Source organism: Neovison vison, chromosome 1, assembly GCF_020171115.1.
Source record: "Neovison vison isolate M4711 chromosome 1, ASM_NN_V1, whole genome shotgun sequence".
In the NCBI taxonomy this organism is placed as follows: Eukaryota; Metazoa; Chordata; class Mammalia; order Carnivora; family Mustelidae; genus Neogale; species Neogale vison.
In genome coordinates, this window is record NC_058091.1 from 165,797,665 (window position 1) to 165,818,351 (window position 20,687).

The following is a 20,687-nucleotide window of genomic DNA, read 5'->3' on the forward strand; positions in this document are numbered from 1 at the left end:
TGGGAATCGGGGCGGTTAGGGACAGGGGCTTAAGTCCCTGAACTGAGGACAGCCATCTGTGGCACTGAGCCAGAGAGAGTGCGGCAGAAAAACCAGGTCTTGGTCCCTGAACCACCAGGGCGCCTTAGAATGCATGGGGTCTGGCTCCCATGAGGGGCTGGGAGCCTCACCAGGCAGCAGAAGCACAGCCTTTTTACAGTCCCCACGTGTGCACTGCACTGCACTGCGCTATCAGAGCCTGAGTTGCGCCCCACACGCTCCGCTGAAATAGGTGCGGGAAGGCGCCAGCCTGGTGCTCTCAGACTGAAAAGTCTAAGCACTCCCAGCCTGGGCCAGCAATAAAATCTCAGTGTGCTATCGCGGCTTGGAACCTCTCTGGCAGTCTGGAGTTTCCCAGACAGCCCCTGCTGTCGTGGTTTTGTGTACAAGCAGGAGTTCCTGTGTTCCCAGGGACTGTGACTTGGAACGTGCTCTGCCAGGGGCCGAGGAGGAACTTAGGTGCTCTGCAGCACCCAGAGGAGAACAGACTGAGGCTTCTCTCTGAAAGGGAGGTCTGGGTGCAGTTTGCTTTCCTCTAAACCTCCAAAAACCATCAAAAGCTGTCAAGGCAAGAGAAAACAAATGAACAAACAAACATAAAAACCTCCAGAGAACAAAAGCCTGAAAAACCAGTTTCCTCAGAGCCTATCCCCTTGAGGGGGGCAAGAGGACTTAACTCAAGGAACATTGCCTGAAAACCCACACGGCAGGTTCCTCCCCCAGAAAGCCAACTGGAAAAACAAAACAAAACAAACAAACAAAAAGACAAGAGAACAACCACCACTAATTCATAGTAACAACTTTTATTTTTAATATGTTCCCATTATCCTGGTTCATTTTTTTGGTAGCTCTTTTGTTAAACTATTTACCATCACAGTGAGATGTCCAGTACATCAAATTCCATAATAACTTTTTAACCTGAACTTTTTGATACAGAAGTGTATAATCCTACATCTCAGGCTGATTTCATGTATGTTCAGAGTGATCTGGTAGATAATCAGCTCACTTTCGGGGACCAGTTGAAACAGGGTCTCCTACTTCTCCACCATCTTGTCCCCCTCCTGGCTGTAACATTAGGTTCAAAATGATTCTCTTATAAACAGCTTATGGGCAGATCCTGTCTTTTTTTTTTTTTTTTTTTAAGATTTTATTTATTTATTTTACAGAGAGAGATCACAAGTAGACAGAGAGGCAGGCAGAGAGAGAGAGAGGGAAGCAGGCTCCCCGCTAAACAGAGAGCCCGATGTGGGACTCGATCCCAGGACCCTGGGATCATGACCTGAGCCAAAGGCAGCGGCTTAACACACTAAGCCACCCAGGCGCCCTAGATCCTGTCTTTTTATCCTATCTGCAACCTTGTTTTATTTCATTGGAGCATTTAGGCCATTCTCATTGAGAGAAATTATTGAAAGATAGGATTTTATTGACATCATGTTGCCTGTGAAGTCCTTCTTTCTATAGACTGTCGCTGTAAATTTCTGGTCTATCTTACTCTTTGAGTTTTTCTTTTTTTTATAGAACCCCCTTAATATTTTTTGCAGAGCTGGCTTGGTGGTCACATATTCTTTTAGTTTCTGCCAGTCTTGGAAGTTCCTTATCTCTCTAGCCATTTTGAATGACAGCCTTGCTAGATAAAGTATCCTTGACTGCATGTTCTTCTCATTTAGTATCCTGAATGTATCTTTCCAGCTGTTTCTGGTTTGCCAGGTCTCCTTGGACAGGTGTGACATTATTCTTATATTCCTCTCTCTGTGTATAAGCTGGGGATCTTGTGCCCTCTTCTCACTCACAATGCCAAAAATACACAATAACAATGACCATGGTGGCTTTCACTTTCCCTTCTTAGAAATGGCTCTGTTTCTCAGAAAAGGAGCCCTCAGAACTTAAGTTTCATTTTATGTTCTTGGAAATGCAGAGCTCTACACTGATGGCTGCTTCTCAACTACTGGCCAGATTCCTTTGAGGGTGGAACAGTGGACAGAGATTATTTAAATCCTGCCTGTTCCTCACAGGCATTGTACATATTTAATCTCTGCAGTGACCACAGCAGCACACAGGACCTGTTCCAGTGCAAGGCCAGTCTGTGTAGGGGAGTGTTTCTATTGTGGGCTGCAGGGAGCACTTCAACCAGGCTCAGCATTTCCTGTGCTGTCAGGGGACACATTCAGAGCTCAACTTTGACACCAGAAGTCTCCTCCAGGACCTGGTAAGCAAGGAACCACTGTGGATTGAGTACAGATCAAAAAATGGAATTACAGATATATATAGGTCTGAAGTTGGGAGAGTCTGCATACTTGATTTGGGGTGCTGTAGACATGGAAGTCGGAGGGGCAGGATGTTTGGTAGATGGCTGTAAGTCAGAGTTTTTAACTATTTGGGATATTTTCAGAGGGTTTTTGGAGAACAAGCCTTATTCCTGTGAACTGCAGAAGGAATATGTGAATGTCTGGGGTGTCAATGGAAAGGTCTTTGCCCCCAAGAACTCCTGGATCAGACACCCCTCATCTCATGCCTGAATGCTTTCCCTGGGGAGACAATGCCTGCATTATCTGTTAAAACAAAATTAAAGTGAATAAATTTTAAAGAGCTATTGGATTTATTAAATGATTCATGAATCTAGCAAGTAAGAAGGAGTTTCACTGAGCTGTAGGAATGGAAATGTTTTTAAAGGAAAAGAAGAAGGGAAAAAGAAAGAAATTATTAACTAAGAATCACTTGTTTTAGTCAAGATTGCTCTCCTAAGGGGAAGGGAAAGGGTCTATCAGCAAATTTCCCATGGTTAATCAGGAAATTTGTACACTGACTGGTTAAATTATACATGCCCAGGGGAGTGAAGTTGTAGTTAGGTTAGGTACGTGGTCTTGGTTTAATGAGTCCAGGCCTTAACTTAAGTGGCTTCAATGGCCCTGTGACTATGTGGCCCCTGTCGAACTTCTTTTTCACAATTTCCCTACTTTGATCAGACGCTTAGCTTAACTTAAAGATTGGTGCCAACTTGAGTTACTGTTCCTTTGTTCTCACAGCTGTTGTTGATTCTCTCCATGGTATTTACATGTCATGATGTTCTTCCTTAATCTCCACAATATTCCTGGTGATGACTTTCAGGTTCAGTTTTGGTATCAGCCATCCCCTACATTCATTTTCTGAAGTTCCAGTCTCAGGGAGATTACTTGCTTGGTGGTTAGCATGTGTGAACATGCATTTAAAAAAATTTTTAAGAACACAAAGTGTACCTGGCAGATTATTTTTATTTTTATAAACAGATAGTTTTCCAAGGTTGGAGTGCACTTTGAAGCCATGGTACCCAGGACCCAAACACTCAAAACTAAATAAGTCAAAGAAAGACCCCACTGAAGAATGATCTTTTTAGGCTAAGTGGCTTGTTCAGTGCTCATATGTAGTTGTGGTTCAATTTCCCCAAAAGTGTTAATCCGGACGTAGCTGGTGGTGTTGGTCACAGTATAGACAGCTCTTGCTCAGCTAAAAGATAATCAGAGTCTGTCTTATTGTCAAGAAAATCTTTGGCTAGGGAGTCTAAGGATCTTTGTTGAGTAGCTATGTGCCGCTTCCAGCCGGCGACGGAAGATTAGGCACAAACTAGTCAGCTGCAAGAGATTGGGAACAGGGGACAACAGTCGAAATGGACTGCTGCCACGAGCAACTCCACAGTCTCCCTTTTATTAGATAGAAACAATAGCCAACAGAAAGACTGATGAAAGTCAAATGTAAGTCATGTCTTGCTGACAAGCAAGGAAGAGGATAAAGTTTATAGTTAACCAAGCACATTGAAAGGACTCATCTAACTAACAACAGGCGCTTCTGGGAAGAGAAAGGAGAGGTAATGGAAAAGGGAAGCAGGCGGTTTTCGTTCCACCCTGAGCTGACCGGGCATTCCCGGGTGCTCAGCCTCCCGGCTTTTGTGAAGGGGCGCCCTACCTCTCTGAGCGAGCTGGGCATCCCCAGCTGGCCAGGATATCCTCCTCAGTGTTCCTCCTGCCCCCATCTCTTTGTCTCTTAATTTCTTTTCACCACCCTCTTTTTTTTTTTTTTTTTGGTGATTGTAATATATTTTTTTTAATTTTTTATTTTTTATAAACACATATTTTTATCCCCTGGGGTACAGGTCTGTGAATCGCCAGGTTTACACACTTCACAGCACTCACCAAAGCACAAACCCTCCCCAATGTCCATAACCCCACCCCCCTTCTCCCAAACCCCCTCCCCCCAGCAAACCTCAGAGTCACTTATGGTTTGTCTCCCTCCCAATCCCATCTTGTTTCATTGATTCTTCTCCTACCCCCTTAAGCCTCCATGTTGCATCTCCACTTCCTCATATCAGGGAAATCATATGATAGTTGTCTTTCTCCGCTTGACTTATTTCACTAAGCATGATATGCTCTAGTTCCATCCACGTTGTTGCAAATGGCAAGATTTCATTTCTTTTGATGGCTGCATAGTACTCCATTGTGTATATATACCACATCTTCTTGATCCATTCATCTGTTGATGGACATCTAGGTTCTTTCCATAGTTTGGCTATTGTGGACATTGCTGCTATAAACATTCGAGTGCACGTGCCCCTTCGGATCACTACGTTTGTATCTTTAGGGTAAATACCCAGTAGTGCAATTGCTGGGTCATAGGGAAGTTCTATTTTCAGCATTTTGAGGAACCTCCATCCTGTTTTCCAGAGTGGTTGCACCAGCTTGCATTCCCACCAACAGTGTAGGAGGGTTCCCCTTTCTCCATATCCTCGCCAGCATCTGTCACTTCCTGACTTGTTGATTTTAGCCATTCTGACTGGTGTAAGGTGATATCTCATTGTGGTTTTGATTTGTAGTTCCCTGATGCCAAGTGATATGGAGCACTTTTTCTTGTGTCTGTTGGCCATCTGGATGTCTTCTTTGCAGAAATGTCTGTTCATATCCTCTGCCCATTTCTTGATTGGATTATTTGTTCTTTGGGTGTTGAGTTTGTTAAGTTCTTTATAGATTTTGGACACTAGTCCTTTATCTGATATGTCGTTTGCAAATATCTTCTCCCATTCTGTCAGTTGTCTTTTGGTTTTGTTAACTGTTTCCTTTGCTGTGCAAAAGCTTTTGATCTTGATGAAATCCCAATAGTTCATTTTTGCCCTTGCTTGTTAAAGTTCCTAAGAAGATGTTGCTGCGGCTGAGGTCGAAGAGGTTGCTGCCTGTGTTCTCCTCAAGGATTTTGATAGATGCCTTTCTCACATTGAGGTCCTTCATCCGTTTTGAGTCTATTTTTGTGTGTGGTATAAGGAAATGGTCCAATTTCATTTTTCTGCATGTGGCTGTCCAATTTTCCCAACACCATTTATTGAAGAGGCTGTCTTTTTTCCATTGGACATTCTTTCCTGCTTTGTCGAAGATTAGTTGACCATAGAGTTGAGGGTCTATTTCTGGGCTCTCTATTCTGTTCCATTGATCAATGTGTCTGTTTTTGTGTCAGTACCATGCTGTCTTGAGGATGACAGCTTTGTAATAGAGCTTGAAGTCCGGAATTGTGATGTCATCAACTTTGGCTTTCTTTTTCAATATCCCTTTGGCTATTCGAGGTCTTCTCTGGTTCCATATAAATTTTAAAATTATTTGTTCCATTTCTTTGAAAAAGATGGATGGTAATTTGATAGGAATTGCATTAAATGTGTAGATTGCTTTAGGTAGCATAGACATTTTCACAATATTTATTCTTCCAATCCAGGAGCATGGAACATTTTTCCATTTCTTTGTGCCTTCCTCAATTTCTTTCATGAGGACGTTATAGTTTTCTGAGTATACATTCTTAGCCTCTTTGGTTAGGTTTTTTTTCACCACCCTCTTAATACTCACGGTTTCCTGGTCGATTTGTCTCACTGGCCGTGGCAAGTGGCACCCAAACAGGGACCAGACAAGACCCGATCTGAATAAAACAGGAGAAAAAGCCCCAGCATGAGTTTTGCACGGCTGTGCCTTTTTCCCCGCTGGTGAGTTGTAGGCCATTATCGCAGGGTTTGGGTAATCTACAGAGCACAAACGATTATCGCCCTTATGTTTGTTTATTGAGAAGGCTCCTGAAGGCGGGAGGAGCAAAAGTCAGTGAGGGCCAACTTATGGAGCTTTTTATTTATTTATTTATTTATTTATTTATTTATTTTTTTTATTTTCCAATTTATTTATACTTATGGAGCTTTTAAAGGTAATTAAAGAACATTGCTCCTGGTTTTCTATATTAGGGGCTTTAGATTTACAAACATGGTAAAAAGTAGGTCACGAGTTGAAACTTTCGTATAGTAAAGGAAAGCAAATTCCAGTTACTATATGACCTATATGGACCCTCATTCGCTCCGTTTTGGAGCCTTTACAAACCCCTGATTTGGAGAGCGATAATGAATGTTCAGGAGAAACTAAAAAAGAGGAACCTGAACATGCCATCCAGGAGGAGAAAGAAACTATGAAGGCCACCAAAAAGGAATATAGAAAGGAGGAAACTCCTCCTCCAGTAACAGAACAAAAGGTGCCCATGGCACTGTCGCCATCGGCTCCGCCATTCAATAAGAAGGCACCATTTAATGAAAAAGATGAAAAGTACATGCTATCAGCTGTTCAGAAAGGCTCCTTGAAGCACAGCGAGCGGAAGACCTAGATGCCTTGCATTTTAATTTCCTGGTTATTATTACAGAACATGTCACTCCAGGCCATGATTCTAACACCCTAATGGTGTCTATGAGGCCAAGCATGAGCAATTTCCCTTCAAATTATTGAAGGAACTAAAAGAAGCAGTCCAAAACTAATGGAGCTAATTCTACATTAGTTTGTTTGTTTGTTTTGGTAAATGGAGCTAATTCTCCATTTACAATGGGAATCATTCAAGGCATTGCAGAAGGCAATCGACTTATTCCGATGCATTGGTCATTGCTAGCAAGAACAGTTCTTTCTCCAGGTGGGTTCTTGCAATTCAAAACATGGTGGCAAGATCATGCAGAAATAGCAGCTGCCCATAATAGAGCTCATAACATTCCTGTTTCCATGGAACAGCTCATGGGTCTTGGACCATGGGCCCAGGTTCAAGACCAGGTATTAATGAATGATCAAGCTGTTGAGCAGCTCTGGCATTGCTTTTTGAGAGCATGGGAGAGAATAGAATCTCAGGGATATAAATGCTCTTCTTTTCAAAAAGAGACCTGTAAAGCTGATTTGTTAGATCAAGCAATGGCTGATCTGACCACAAGAAAATTTAAAGGACAGTGTTTCAACTGTGGGCAAGCAGGGCACAAATATTAATCTTACTTATGGATATCAAGATAGGCCAATATGTATCGGCAGCCATTCCAGTTGCCTTGTCCCTGGTGATCAGAGATGGTTGGTGGACCTTCCTACTAACAATTATTTGACTAAAGCTCAGTTACATTTACTCTCCATTAAAGGATTCCAAGCCTACAAATATCGGGGTCTTGGCTATGACGCAGCACCCCCTATTCCCAAATGCAAACCAACACAAATGTGGTCTGATGAGGGAATTCGCCCTTTATGGAAGGATTGTCAAGCTTCTCACCCCAGTATTGCTATTAATGATTCCTATGGAATTGTATTGGACTGTTCCCCTAAGGGGATGGCAGTCACCAATTGTACTGGGGAACGCTGCTCCTCTCATCGAAAGTTAAAATGGCAAGTTTTTGATGATCTCATTTTACCATGAACCTTAGCTTCAGGAGATGCACCTCTGGTGTGGCTTGGGCAAGGACTTTCAATGCCATCTCCTTTTGTTGATTATCATAAAAGACAAAAGAAGTTATGGAAGGTCACTACCGCTTTAAGTCACGTAAGAGTTTGGAATGGCTCTTACATTAATCAGTCTAATAACTATGCATTTTCTTTTTTTCTTATGGATGAAGAATGGGTAAGAGCTTGTGTTAGAGATCCCTATGTTTTTGTTATTGGAAAAATGACTTTTATTCATAGTAATAGATAAATAGACTGTCTAAACTGTAAGATGTTTACTTGTGTAGGTAAGAATGTTTATACAGACAATTCTGTCATTCTTTTAGCTAGAAGAATAGGCATTTGGCTACCAGTGAAGCACCACCGTGTTTGGGAAAGCTCTCCAGACATACATATACTCTTAACAGTATTGAAGGACTGGGTCCATAGAACAAAAAGATTTGTTGGGTTGCTTATGACAGCTATTCTAGGAATTATAGCGATTACTGCTACAGCTACCACTGCAGGAATGGCCTTGCATCAAACTGTACAAACTACACAATTTGTACAGAAGTGGCACGAGAATGCTAGCAAGGCCTGGAATCAACAAACGATCATAGATCAAAAATTAGATGAACATGTGTCTGATTTAGAAACAGCCATGATATATATGGGAGATGATCTTCAGAATATAAAGCTTAGACTTCATATTTTATGTGATTGGAATGTTTCTTCTTTCTGTGTTACTCCCCATGCCTACAATGAATCAGAAGTATCTTGGAGCAAAATTCGTCAACATATTACTAACCATTATGGTGATAATCTAACCTTAAGATATTAAACAACTTCAAGATACGATTCTAAGTATTACTCACTCATCATTACAATCCGTTCCAGGAGTGAGTTTTACTCAAAGAATTAATGATATTCTGTCTGATTTAAACCCTTGTACTTGGATCAAACAAACTGGTCTTGGTGTTATAAGTGGAATGATTATTCTTCTTATTGTTATAATCTTTTTATGCTTAGTCCGCAGAAGCACGACTGAAAAATCAAGAAGCTGCAAAATCAACTTTTCTACTCCTTCACAAACAAAAAGGGGGAGATGCTGCTGCCCCTCGGAAAAATTTGTTACTTAAACTATAACCCCTGGAGGATTTTACTAGTTACTAAGCACATTTAGGTATGGCCTTAAGAAATACATATACTGGCAACAGGTCTTTGGGGAGAAGGACGATATACAACCATGAAGCTGGGCAGCTGGTAATGCCCGGCTCACTCAGGGCGGAAGGCCACCCCTTCACAGAAGCTGGGCAGCCAGGAACGCCCAGCCCGACCAGGGCGGAACGCCACCTACTTCAGGGAAGCCGAGCACCCGGGAACTCCTGGTCAGCTCAGGGTGGAACGAAAACCACCTGCTTCCCTTTTCCATTACCTCTCCTTTCTCTTCCCAGAAGCGCCTGTTGTTAGTTAGATGAGTCCTTTGAATGTGCTTGGTCCCCCAGGGGTTATAGTTTAAGTAACAAATTGTTCCGAGGGGCAGCCACAGCTATGCTCTTAGCAATGGATTTTGTATTATATTTAGGAGTTAAGGACAGGTTCCTAATCAAATTGTCCTATAAATTTAATTGTTAACCAGGAAGCATAGCTCTTTCAAGGGAAGCAAATCCTGGGTCATGAATATGTCCTGCTTAGTCTTTTTTTAACTCAGTGATGTAGATCCAAGGGAACCAACCAATGTGATGTCATATTTCACTTGAGAAAATTTAGGGACATGATTAGATTTTCTCTTTAGAAATAAAAGGTTGTTTTACCTTCTTGTTTTACCTTCTTGTGTTTATTCCCCCTTCTGAGCAACTGGCTCAGACATATAGCTGAGGGCATTATTTTTCCAAGACTATGCCAGAATAAAGGAAAGGAGAAAAAGGAGAAAGGGTCTCACATTTATTTAAAATATGAGGACTTGAGCTGTTGTCTCAGGTGAAGGCAGTGTACTTAAATATTGGCTACTTATCTTCCTCATCAGTTTGATTTAGAGGTCCCTAGCATCTGTGAAGGACTAGATGTCAGGTAAAGCCTTCTTTAGCTGTGAAATGCATACCCATGATTCAACACCCTCTAGTTTTGTAGTAATTTCAGTGGTTGGGAGCTCTTGGTAAGATGCTTTTGATCAAGTTCAAAAGCTGTATTTTTCTGATGATAATTCCAGAATACCCAGTCACCAGGCTCTAGACAATGACCAATAGTATCCTTTGAATTGAGATCTTGGAAGACATCTTTAACCTATTGATGACAGGCTAGATGGTAAAACACTAAATATTTTGCCATAGTTGTTCATACCAGCACGAGACAACAGGGGATCTTCAGAAAATTGTGTACCAGTAGACATTGGTCTGCCAGTGACTATGTTGTGTGAGGTGAGTTTACATTGTCCAAAGAGGGTACTTCAAACAGTCAGCAAGTCCAAAGGCAATACCTTAGGACAGGGATGTCTGGTATTTTTTGCTAGTTTAAAAATTTTAAGTTTGAGGATCCCATTAGATCTCATAACCTTGCCTGACGATTGAGGGCCAGTGATGATTCCAAGAAGTTTGCAAGGTTTTTTTAAAGGTGTCCAATGAAGTGGCTGCCTCAATCACTAGAGATTATGGAAGGTATACCCATCTGGGAAATACGTTCTCTATCAGTTTCTGTGTCACTGTGAGGACATCAGCTTTGTAGCAGTGGAAATTTTCAACCTAGCTGAAAAATACACATATGATAACAAGAATGTATTGATAACCTGAACTAGGTGACAGTTGATAAAGATGAGCTTCAGGTGTTCAAAAATACCAAAAGAGGAGGTATGAGGCCTCTGGGTTTTCAGTGAAACTGATAGACAGCTATATACACCGATGGAAATGCATTTACTTTACACCCAATAAAACACAATTCCTGACTTGGGATTATATTATAAAGCTGCAATGATCAAGATAATTCAATATTTATAGCACTTTCCTTAGATAAATTGTTCAAGCCATATTGTACTGCACAGTAACAGTGAAGGATGTAGATAATGGGGGTGAAGGGACAGGGCTGGCTTTGTCATGTTGTTGAGTGATTGACTGACCTTATAAGAGCAAGAGAATTAGAAGGACTAGGGAACAGGGGGTCGGGGACTTATCAGATTTGGTAACCCAAACCTGGAAGTCAGATCCACACCCAACTCCCTGCAAAGGTATTTAGATGACAAACAGGCCTATGCAGAAATGTTTGATACTTTGTCAGAAGTTTAAATAGAAAATGAGGAAATCCTACCATCTATAACATGGGTGTACCATGAAAGCATTATGCTAAGTAAAATAAATCAGACAGACAAATACTGCATGATCTAACTGATGTGGGGAATCTAAAAATAATAAAATAAAATAAGTTCATAGAAAAAAAGACCACACTTGGGAAAAGGTGGAAGCACAAGGAAAGAAGGAGGAAATTGGGGGAAGTGATCAAAGATACAAGATTTCAGTTATAAGAGAAGTACTAGGGAGGTAATATATAACCTGATAACCTGATGACTATAGATAATGTCCCCATATGATTATCAGATCATTGTTAAGGCAATATATCTTAAGAGTTCTCATCACAAGAAGAACTGTTCTCTTTTTTCTTCTTATTTTCCTCTTATTGAGATGATGGGTGTTAGCTGAACCTATTGTTGTAATTGCACAGTATACTTCACAGTATATGTAAAACAAATCATCATGCTATATGCCTTAAACTCATACAGTGATGTATACCCATTATTCTTCAATAAAACTAATAAAACAATTTAAACAGAGTTACCCAATGACCCTGCAATTCCATTGCTAGGCAGATACCCAAGAGTGGTGAAAACATACATCTAGGTAAAACCTGCATGCAAATGTTCACAGCAGCATTATTATAATAACCCCTCAGATGGAATTAATGCAGTTGTCCACCCACTGTTCAGTAGACAAAGAAAAGTGGTCTATCCATACAAGAGATCATTATTGGGCAAGGTAAAAAAAATGAAGTACTGATACCTGCCACAACATGAATGAACCCCAAAACATTATGCTCAGTGAAAGCAGACAGCCCATTGGACTATGCATTCTGTGATTCCATTCATATAAAATGTCCAGAAAAGGCAAATCCTTGGGCACAGAAAATATATTGCGGGTTTCCTAGATCTGAAGAGCAAATGGTATGAGGGAAAGAGGGATGGTAGTTGAGAGGTACAACATATCTTTTGAAGCACTGGGTGTTATACACAAACAATGAGTCATGGACCACCATATCAAAAACTAATGATGTACTGTATGGTGACTAACATAACACAATTTTTAAAAGGATATCTTTTGCATAAGGAAAATATTCTAAATTTGATTATGATGGGTATACAAATTTGTGAATATATTCAAAGCTACTAAAAACTTTAAAGGCATGAATCATAGAATGTGTAAATTGTATTTCAATAGTCACTGAAAAGAAAACCAGTAGAGGTGCTCATTTAGGAGATGTGCACATGCTAGGGGCTCAGAGGAGACCACTGAGAAATGCTCTGCAGCTGTTTTGCCAGTAGTCAGCTCCTAAGCAGGTTATAGACTGAGGGGACTTGAACAAAAGAACATCATGAGGGTCATTCAGTCAGGAGCCAGGCAGGTATAGATACTCCTCCACTCAGACTGCATGAGCAGGATGTTGCACTGGGGAAGTCTGTAGGGTAGAAGTAAGCTTTTGCCAACCTTCCATATCCTTCAATCTTGAGGACCCACATATCCTCACTGCATAGGTCTTCAAACACAAGAATAATTTAGTTATTTTTAACAACAGTGAAAATTGCATTTTCTACTGCATGAGGGCTTCCTTCCAGATCTATCAGTGGGGTCTCCTGATGCTGCTGGAGATGGTCCTCACATCCAGCTCCTCAGATTTCTGCCTCAGAAGGACCACAGTCCAGTGGTGCAGCTTCTTGATCATCTCCACCTACCCCTGCCTGCTTGTCTTTACACAGCTGGATCCTGAGTGTATCACTGTCCCCCAGACTCTGATGCTTTCATCTAACATGAGCCCCAAATTCACACACAATGAAGAAACTGCCAAGACACCCAACTTTTTGGGAGTTTGCAGATAACACAGCCCCCGGGCACTGTGAACATTTTCACATTGGAAACTGAGCCCCAGTGTTTTATCCTGTGAAGCAGTGAAGCTATACTACCACTTCACAGGACTCTACTGAAAGTTTTATGGTATAATCCAGGTGAAGCTCTGGGCAGGCCCACCAGCAACCTCTTGGTGAATTCCCTCTGGTCTTCTTAGGACCTCTGAAGAAGACTTTCCTCTGGTTCTTCTTACTCCCTCCAACTCTTACCACAGTGTATAAAGATTCTGATCTGTGAGTCTATCTGGGCTGGATCTTCTGCATGCCTTTTCTTGATTAATCTTCCCCAAGCTCTATTAGTTAAGCATTATTATTTCTGGTTACAAATGAAGAAATAGTCTCACAGACAAGAAACAAGCTTTGAATTACAAAGCAATGATGGGGGATCCAAGGCTTAAACCCACAGTTTGATTCTCTGTTTCTATCTAGACAAGCGGGGACAAGGATCCTAGTTAATGCTGAATCTCCAGCCCCAGTGATGACTGGATGCTGATGCTTCTTCTGGGGACCTGCGTCTACTTATTGTTATCAACTACCACTTATCTCTGCCTAGATGCACCCCAAATTAGTAAATTTTAGGAAAGAATGGAAATCACAGTACTGTCTCTGTTTCCACCCTCACTCCACATTAAAGAAAATGCACTGATTGGCCAGTGTGAAGGAAAATCCCACAAAGTGTCTTCACTTTTCAGGAGTTTTTCAGGGAGCTTGACTCCCCCCTTGGGAGATAGAGATGCCTAAAGAAATGATCAGAGGATGCAAGGATTTCAGAGGGAAAGAAGCTTATGAAATATGATGTAATCACTATCTCATCTGCTTTGAAACCAGAATCCACTGAGGCCTCTGCCCACAAAGACTGCAGTGTTCTCCACCAGGAGCCCCTGTGACAAACTCAAAGTGCAATAGGTTAGCAAGGATGGAGTGGAGGTGCCCTGAGCCCAGTGAGGGAGTGAATGACATGGTGGTGTGGAAGAACATGCATGGAAATGCTGAATAAAAGATAAAAAGATGGAGCCCTAGCCTGGGTTAGGCTGGAGGAACATTCTGGAATAAGAATACTTAAGAGTAGCTCTCCCATACCCTTGTGCTCAAAGCTTTCTTTAAGACCTCTCTTGACCATTCTTAGCAATAGCCTGGGTTCTTCTTTATGGGGTACATAGAGTTTCTAGGAGACCTGAACTGCCATCATGACTCTAGGGAGACAATCTCCTGGATGAGTTCCCGGCTCACTGATTTGGTTGTATGAAGGGGTTTCTTCTGTCCCTGAGCATACTGTGTATTCTGCTTGTCTATAAGTTTGCCCCTAGTATGGGATGGGGAAGGCTGGATGACCTTACTCGTGGTCCTGCGGGGCCCAGGCCAGCCAGGACATACAACCTGGACTAGAGTCCTTGAATTCTTTTCCTGGTTTGCCTAAATCCCATCACAACATCTCACCTTGACTTCCCATGTGCTAGATCAATTGAAAACAACCCTGTCTCTTCAAAAAATTAAAGTCCAAGACAGTAATGTTTCATCCCGTATTAGAGGCTTGATATCATGAAAATACACAGGCAGATCTTGCACTTAAAATAAATAACTCTCTAGACTCCACCTGGTGCCCTCAGTGCCCAGCGGGTATAGGACACATTTCTGCTAGATGAGTGGAGCATGATATACCATTGTACACCTTTCACTTAGTTGTTGATGGTAAATTAATCTTCCTTCCTAAATCTGTCACCTGAAATGCTGAATCCAGCTCATACACACCCCTTTGGAAAGCAAGTAGAGGTTGGGGCAGGGTACAATCTCTTCTATCCAGGATGGGAATGGCAGCTTAGCATATACCTACACTTTTTGAAATCATTTCTGTGACTATGTCTGACCCAAACATGGATTTTGCACATGTCCACTCACCTGAACCCGGACTGGACCCTGATCCTGTCCCCTGATACCTGTTCATTTTGTCCCTCCCCTGCACCTAGTACTAGACAACCCTACTCATGAGACATTTTAAGGCAGTAGTGTGCCCATGTGGCATTACCAGTTCAGGGTGGGAGATAGGTAACTCTGGGAGAGTTATCAGAGTCTTCCAGGAGTGGTCCATGTGCAGATATTGCTGTGTGTGAGCCTCCAAGACACAGACCCAGAGGTTGAGGAGAGGCCATCAAAGATCAGCCCAGGAAGTAAGTGGCCCCCCAAGCTCCCAACTTGCAGATCCTTCTCACATTATACCTATAATCTCCTCTATCTGAACAGGGTTTGAGGGTCCCTGAGTAAAGAAACATAGACCTTTAGAGAGGGAGCTCAGAGAGCAGATTCAACTACGGAGGGAAGTTTTGCTTGCAAGAGAACCAGACCCTGTGAGCAGAGCTTTCAAAGTCTTCTGAAGGAGACCAGTCATAAAAGATGCATTTCACATAGGAATTAAGTACACACTCAACACACAGGCATGAACACGCATGCATACACCTGAATAATGATTTGACCAACATTTTGCCTACCCTTCATTTTGATCTACTGCATCTATTCCAATGGGTAACTTTTTTGAACTCTTGTTATAATGCACCAAATAGATTTCATGACCTAAAGAGCTCAAGTCAGAGGGTGTCATCTGTCCTGTTGTTTTCACACTTTACCCACGCAGAACAGAATCACTCCAGCCCCTTGCTCACAGCAGTGACCTCAGAGGACTGTGTCTGCATTTCCCAGGGAGTATAGGTCTCTGGATTGTTCCTGTGCCAGGGGCTCCGGACTCAGAACTTTTTGTTGTTTTAGTAGAAACATAAACAATCTCTGACATCAGAAATCTCTTTTCTCTCCAGGGCTGGTGAGTGAGCAAATTGTGTACTTGCAATGATGAGATACTGACTTAATGCTTGGATGACTGACGTGCAAGTCTGACTCGTTGAAGGGTAAGATTTCATCCAGCTGTCCATGCCCTCCTCTTTGGAGAAAAGAGCACCATAGTCTGAAGATGCTTCTTTTTCTTCTTTTTTTATCAGAAAGTTTTAAGAAAGTTTGGAATAAGCAGGATGTTTAATGGGTGTCTCCATTGGAAACTCTCCCATCTTTAAAGGCAATCTAGCCTTTCATACCATAGAACTATTTCAAAACTCAATGAGTTTTAATAATTGGTAGCAATGTAGAATAATTCTTTTGTTGGGAATTTCTTCCCATCCATTCAGGCTATAACAAAACACCACAGACTGGGTTGCTTATGAACAGAAATATACTTCTCATACTTCTGGAGGATATGAATGCCCAGATCAAGGCACATTTGTTTCAGCATTTGGTGAGAGCTCACTTCCAAGGTGGACATGGCAGCATGGGCAGCTAGGTCTCTGAAGTCTCAAAATCTTGAGTCTCTGAAGCACTAATCCATTCATGATCATTCTGCCCTCATGACTAAGGTACCACCCACAAATCTGCCAATTAATACCAGAGCTTTGAGCTTATGAAATTAAGTGGAGGACACAAACATTCAGCTCACAGCAGTCACACAGATAAAAATCTGTCCGGGGAGATTCAGAGTCAAGAGTGCTAAACATTACAGTATGGAGCTGCCATTGTCTGTGGAGGTTCAATTGATTTCCCACTCTTACCTGAGAATATAGCACTCTGTCCTGTTTCAGTATTCTTGAAATATAAATTTCTCTTTGGGGGATTCCCCATTTAACAAGTAATATCATTGGGGCAGCTGGTTGGCTCAGTGGGTTGAGGCCTCTGCCTTCGGCTCAGGTCATGATCCTGGGGTCTTGGGATTGAGCCCCACATCGGGCTCTCTGCTCAGTGGGGAGCCTGCTCCTCACTCTCTCTCTGCCTGCCTCTCTGCCTTCTTGTGATCTCTCTCTGTCAAATAAATAAAAAAAAAAGTAATATCATCTTCATAAGCAAGCTGATAAATAAAGTCTTTAACACACATTTATTTTATATATTTTTGGGGAACCATGATTCTCCCTCTTCTGAAAATTTTCCTTGCAGTACTTACAAGATGGGGATGAGCATTGAGCACATCCTTCCTGTTAAAAGCATACTGGTAGCCCCATAAGCCACAACTGTATAGTATAAATATTTTTAAAATCACAGTTTCCTCTCTCATAGTGAATGATAAAAGTCCCTATTACTAGGAACCTAGTAATGATTTCCTTGAATTGCCATGATTTTGTAAGGTATCTATACTTCAAGTCTGTGCAGAATTGAATAGGGAAAATTAGACCTTTTATCTATTTCCTCTGCCACATCCTGTTACATGATCTAAATCAAACCCAGATTCTCTCATGAGGTGAGGCAAGTGGACATTAAGCTGCCATGAGGAAATTATTACCGTAAGGACTAAGTGCTTGGCTATCCCCCTTATGGAACATACATTCTGATGGGCTTTTCTCTGGCCCCTGCCTCTCCCAAAAGACAAGTCCTGACCATATTTGTTGCAAGGGATGGGAGGTGAATTATGTCTACAACTCTTCTGTGCTCCCCAATGTGTTGGCCTGACTGATTCTTTCTGCAGAATGGAAGTGTGTTAAGCTCTATATTGAAATTTTAGGAAAAGCAGAATGTCTGCAATAGTTTCTCATTGTTGTGTAATAAATTAACACAAATTTAACAGCTTAAGACAAAACCCCAGATTTACTGGCTTATAGTTCCAGAGAGAGTTATCCAAAATGAAATCTTAAAGGAGCTAAACTCAAGATGTCAGTAGGTGATGGGTATTAAGGAGAGTACTTGTTGTGATGAGAATGGAGTATTATATGTAATGATGAATCACTAAATTCTACTCCTGAAACTAATATTACACTATATGTTCACTAACCCTAATTTAAATAAAAAACTTGAAAGTAAAAATAAAATAATAAAACAAATCAAATCAAGGTGTCAGCAAGGTTGCTTCCTTCTGTAGGCTCCAAGAGACCATCTATTTCTTTGTCTTCTCCAGCTTTTGGAACCTGCCTGAATTCCTTATCTTGTGACCCTTCTTACCTCTTTCTGGATCTTCACTTCTATCTCTACCTCCATCATACCATCTCCTTTTCTTCATTGGGCCTTGCTTCTTTCTTAAAAGGTTCCCTGTGATTATATTGAGCCCATTTGGATTATCCAAGAAAATCTTTTCATCTGAAGATCCTGAACTTCATACCAGCAAAGTGCCTTTTGCTATGCAAGGTCACACATTCACAGGCTCCGAGGTTCAGGATGTGAATACTTTGAGTACTGTTACTCTCTCTTCCACAGGTCCTGATTCTTGTGACACAGGAAACATAAGAGTAGACAAGCAGCTTCTACTGTAGCATGAAAACAAAATTCCTCAGGAAAAGTGAATCAGAGTAACATTAATAAATGTGAGAGAATGGGAATGGGTTGTTGAGACCTGTGTGTTTCCTCACCTGACATTGCATCTGTTCTGCTGTTCCATTGTGTCTTCCTAATTCATTTTCCTTTTCCCACAGACGTTCCACAGTCAGCCAGCATGGATCAGTTCCTACATGACTTCCTGGTAGGAAAGAATTTTCAGCAGTTGGCCACCAACTTTGTCCCTCACTACACCACATTAATCAGTAAGGTAGGGGGAATCCTCTCCCAAGAAAATCTTGGTAGAATTCAAGCAACCCTTAAAGAGGCCAAGCTAAAAGATGTGGCTGACATAATTGAGGAATCACTTGTGGCAGCAGAGAATGCTCCACTGGATGTGGCTGTGATTGGGGAATCTGGCACTGGGAAGTCCAGTTTCATCAACGCCCTGCGAGGACTTAGTTATGAAGAGGAGGGTTCTGCAAGTGTTGGCGTTGTGGAGACTACCAAGAAAAGAATGCCCTATCAACATCCCAAATATCCCAACGTGACCTTCTGGGACCTGCCTGGAACGGGAACCCCCAATTTCCAACCACATGAATATCTAGAAAGGGTGGAATTTGCTACCTATGACTTCTTTATCATTATTTCTTCCTCTCGGTTTAGCCTCAATGATGCTTCGCTGGCCAAAAGTATCAAAAAGATAGGCAAGAAGTTCTACTTTGTTAGAACCAAGGTGGACAATGATTTATATAATGAAGAGAAATGCAAACCCACATCTTTCAAAAGGGAGAGAGTGCTTCAGCAGATACGAGACAACTGCCTGGCTAACCTCAGCCACATTGGAGTGCCTGAGCCATGCGTCTTCTTGGTCTCCAACTTTGATCTGGATGACTTTGATTTCCCAACACTGGAAGAGACCCTGCTGAAGGAGCTCCCTGTTCATAAGCGCTACACCTTTGCACTTCTGTTGCCCAATTTGTCTGATGCTTCCATTGAGATGAAGAGAGCTTTGCTCAAGGAGAAGATCTGGCTGGATGCCCTGAAATCATCTGCTTTGAGCTTCATCCCCTTCATGGCCTGCTTTAACGGCTTTGATTTTCCCCAGCAGGAAAAGTGCCTGAAACATTACCAGAGTCATTTTGGTTTGGATGAGAAGTCACTCAAAGGGATTGCAGAGAAGCTGAGCATGTCTTTGGAGGATATCAGGAGTTTCACCAAATCCTTGAATTTCCGGTTCCTTATGCAGGATAACAACATAGGAGATAAGGCCATGAAATGTGCTGAATGCTATTGCTCAGTAAATGGAGGCCTGCCATCCACCATCTTCCAGTTTTTTAAAACCTACTTTCTACATTTGAAATTCATCAATACAGTGGCTGATGATGCTAAAATTCTCTTGAATAAGACTTTAGAGAGCTTAAGCCTCAGAAAATGACACAGAGATGGCTCAGAATGCCCAAACAAACAAACAAACAAAAATGGGCCTGAGGCCTTGTGTTCTGTAGGTGGGGTCCTCTTCCATCCACCAACAAGGCCAGATCTTTCCTAAAGTGGAGAGAATGTCTGTCCATTGGACAAAAGCATTGCTCCATATTGATACTCTGCTGCCATGAAAAGGGGATTTAACCATGACCTCTTTCTGCATTCTTTTGGCTATTTTGCTGAAATCATGATATAAAATACATTCCATGGTTTTCATTAATTTCCATGTGTTATGAAGTAGTTTACATTTGCTCCATTTACTCAGATAATAAACATTTGGTAACAATCAAGATAACTGTTGTTCACTGGCTTTTCATGAATGATTTTCTCCAGTCATCAGATCAATACCCTCCTTGCCAGAGTAAGGGCAATCCACAACTATGGGCACATATCTAAGTGAATAATTTAGAGTGTACTGGAACACTACAGCAGGAAGGAAGGAAGTTGAAAAAGGACTGGAAAATGTTACAGGATGTCATATTTTCAGATACTACAGGGGAACAGAGGGAAGGGAACAAAGTTAGGATTTATCTTTCTAACGCTTTACAAACATTAGATGGGATGAGAGACCTGTGAACAGGAAACAGTGAGGGACAGGAGGTATGAGAGAGTAAAGCTGAGCTAGGAATGAGACTGGAAAGCAAAGATGACTTCAATTAGACAAGCTGGAGGTATAACGTGCTTCGCTTTCACCCAAATTTCCACATCAGACTTGTGAAATGGGGCCAGAAAAATCAACAATACCTGCTTCAAGCCTCAAATATAAGAATCCTGCTCTTACTATAATTGAGATTTTTCCATTTCTTCCCCATCAGTGGTGTAGGATAGATATTTTATGGTGTAACAGGTATACATGGAAGAGGTTGCCTTCAAATTCCTTATTACTCTGAAGGCTCACTCCAGAGAGTTGAGAGCACAGATGTAAAGAGGAGAGCACTACTAGCCCACAATTTCCCAACTACTTCTTGCTACCCCACTGCTCAGCTGAGGTCTGCAGGAGGGTAGAAATGAATCAGAAAGGGAGAAAGTGAATG

The 20,687-nt window shown here is 41.7% G+C and overlaps 1 protein-coding gene across 1 annotated transcript; it reads left to right on the plus strand.

Annotated features, from left to right (window-relative positions):
- The first annotated feature begins 1,947 nt into the window (after positions 1-1,947).
- Positions 1,948-19,948, plus strand: LOC122900738 (T-cell-specific guanine nucleotide triphosphate-binding protein 2-like). The gene is made up of 3 exons (XM_044239663.1): positions 1,948-2,245; positions 15,705-15,794; positions 18,327-19,948. The coding sequence occupies exon 3, from the start codon at positions 18,347-18,349 to the stop codon at positions 19,604-19,606; it is 1,260 nt and encodes a 419-aa protein (XP_044095598.1). The 5' UTR covers positions 1,948-2,245; positions 15,705-15,794; positions 18,327-18,346; the 3' UTR covers positions 19,607-19,948.
- Positions 19,949-20,687: the final 739 nt, after the last annotated feature.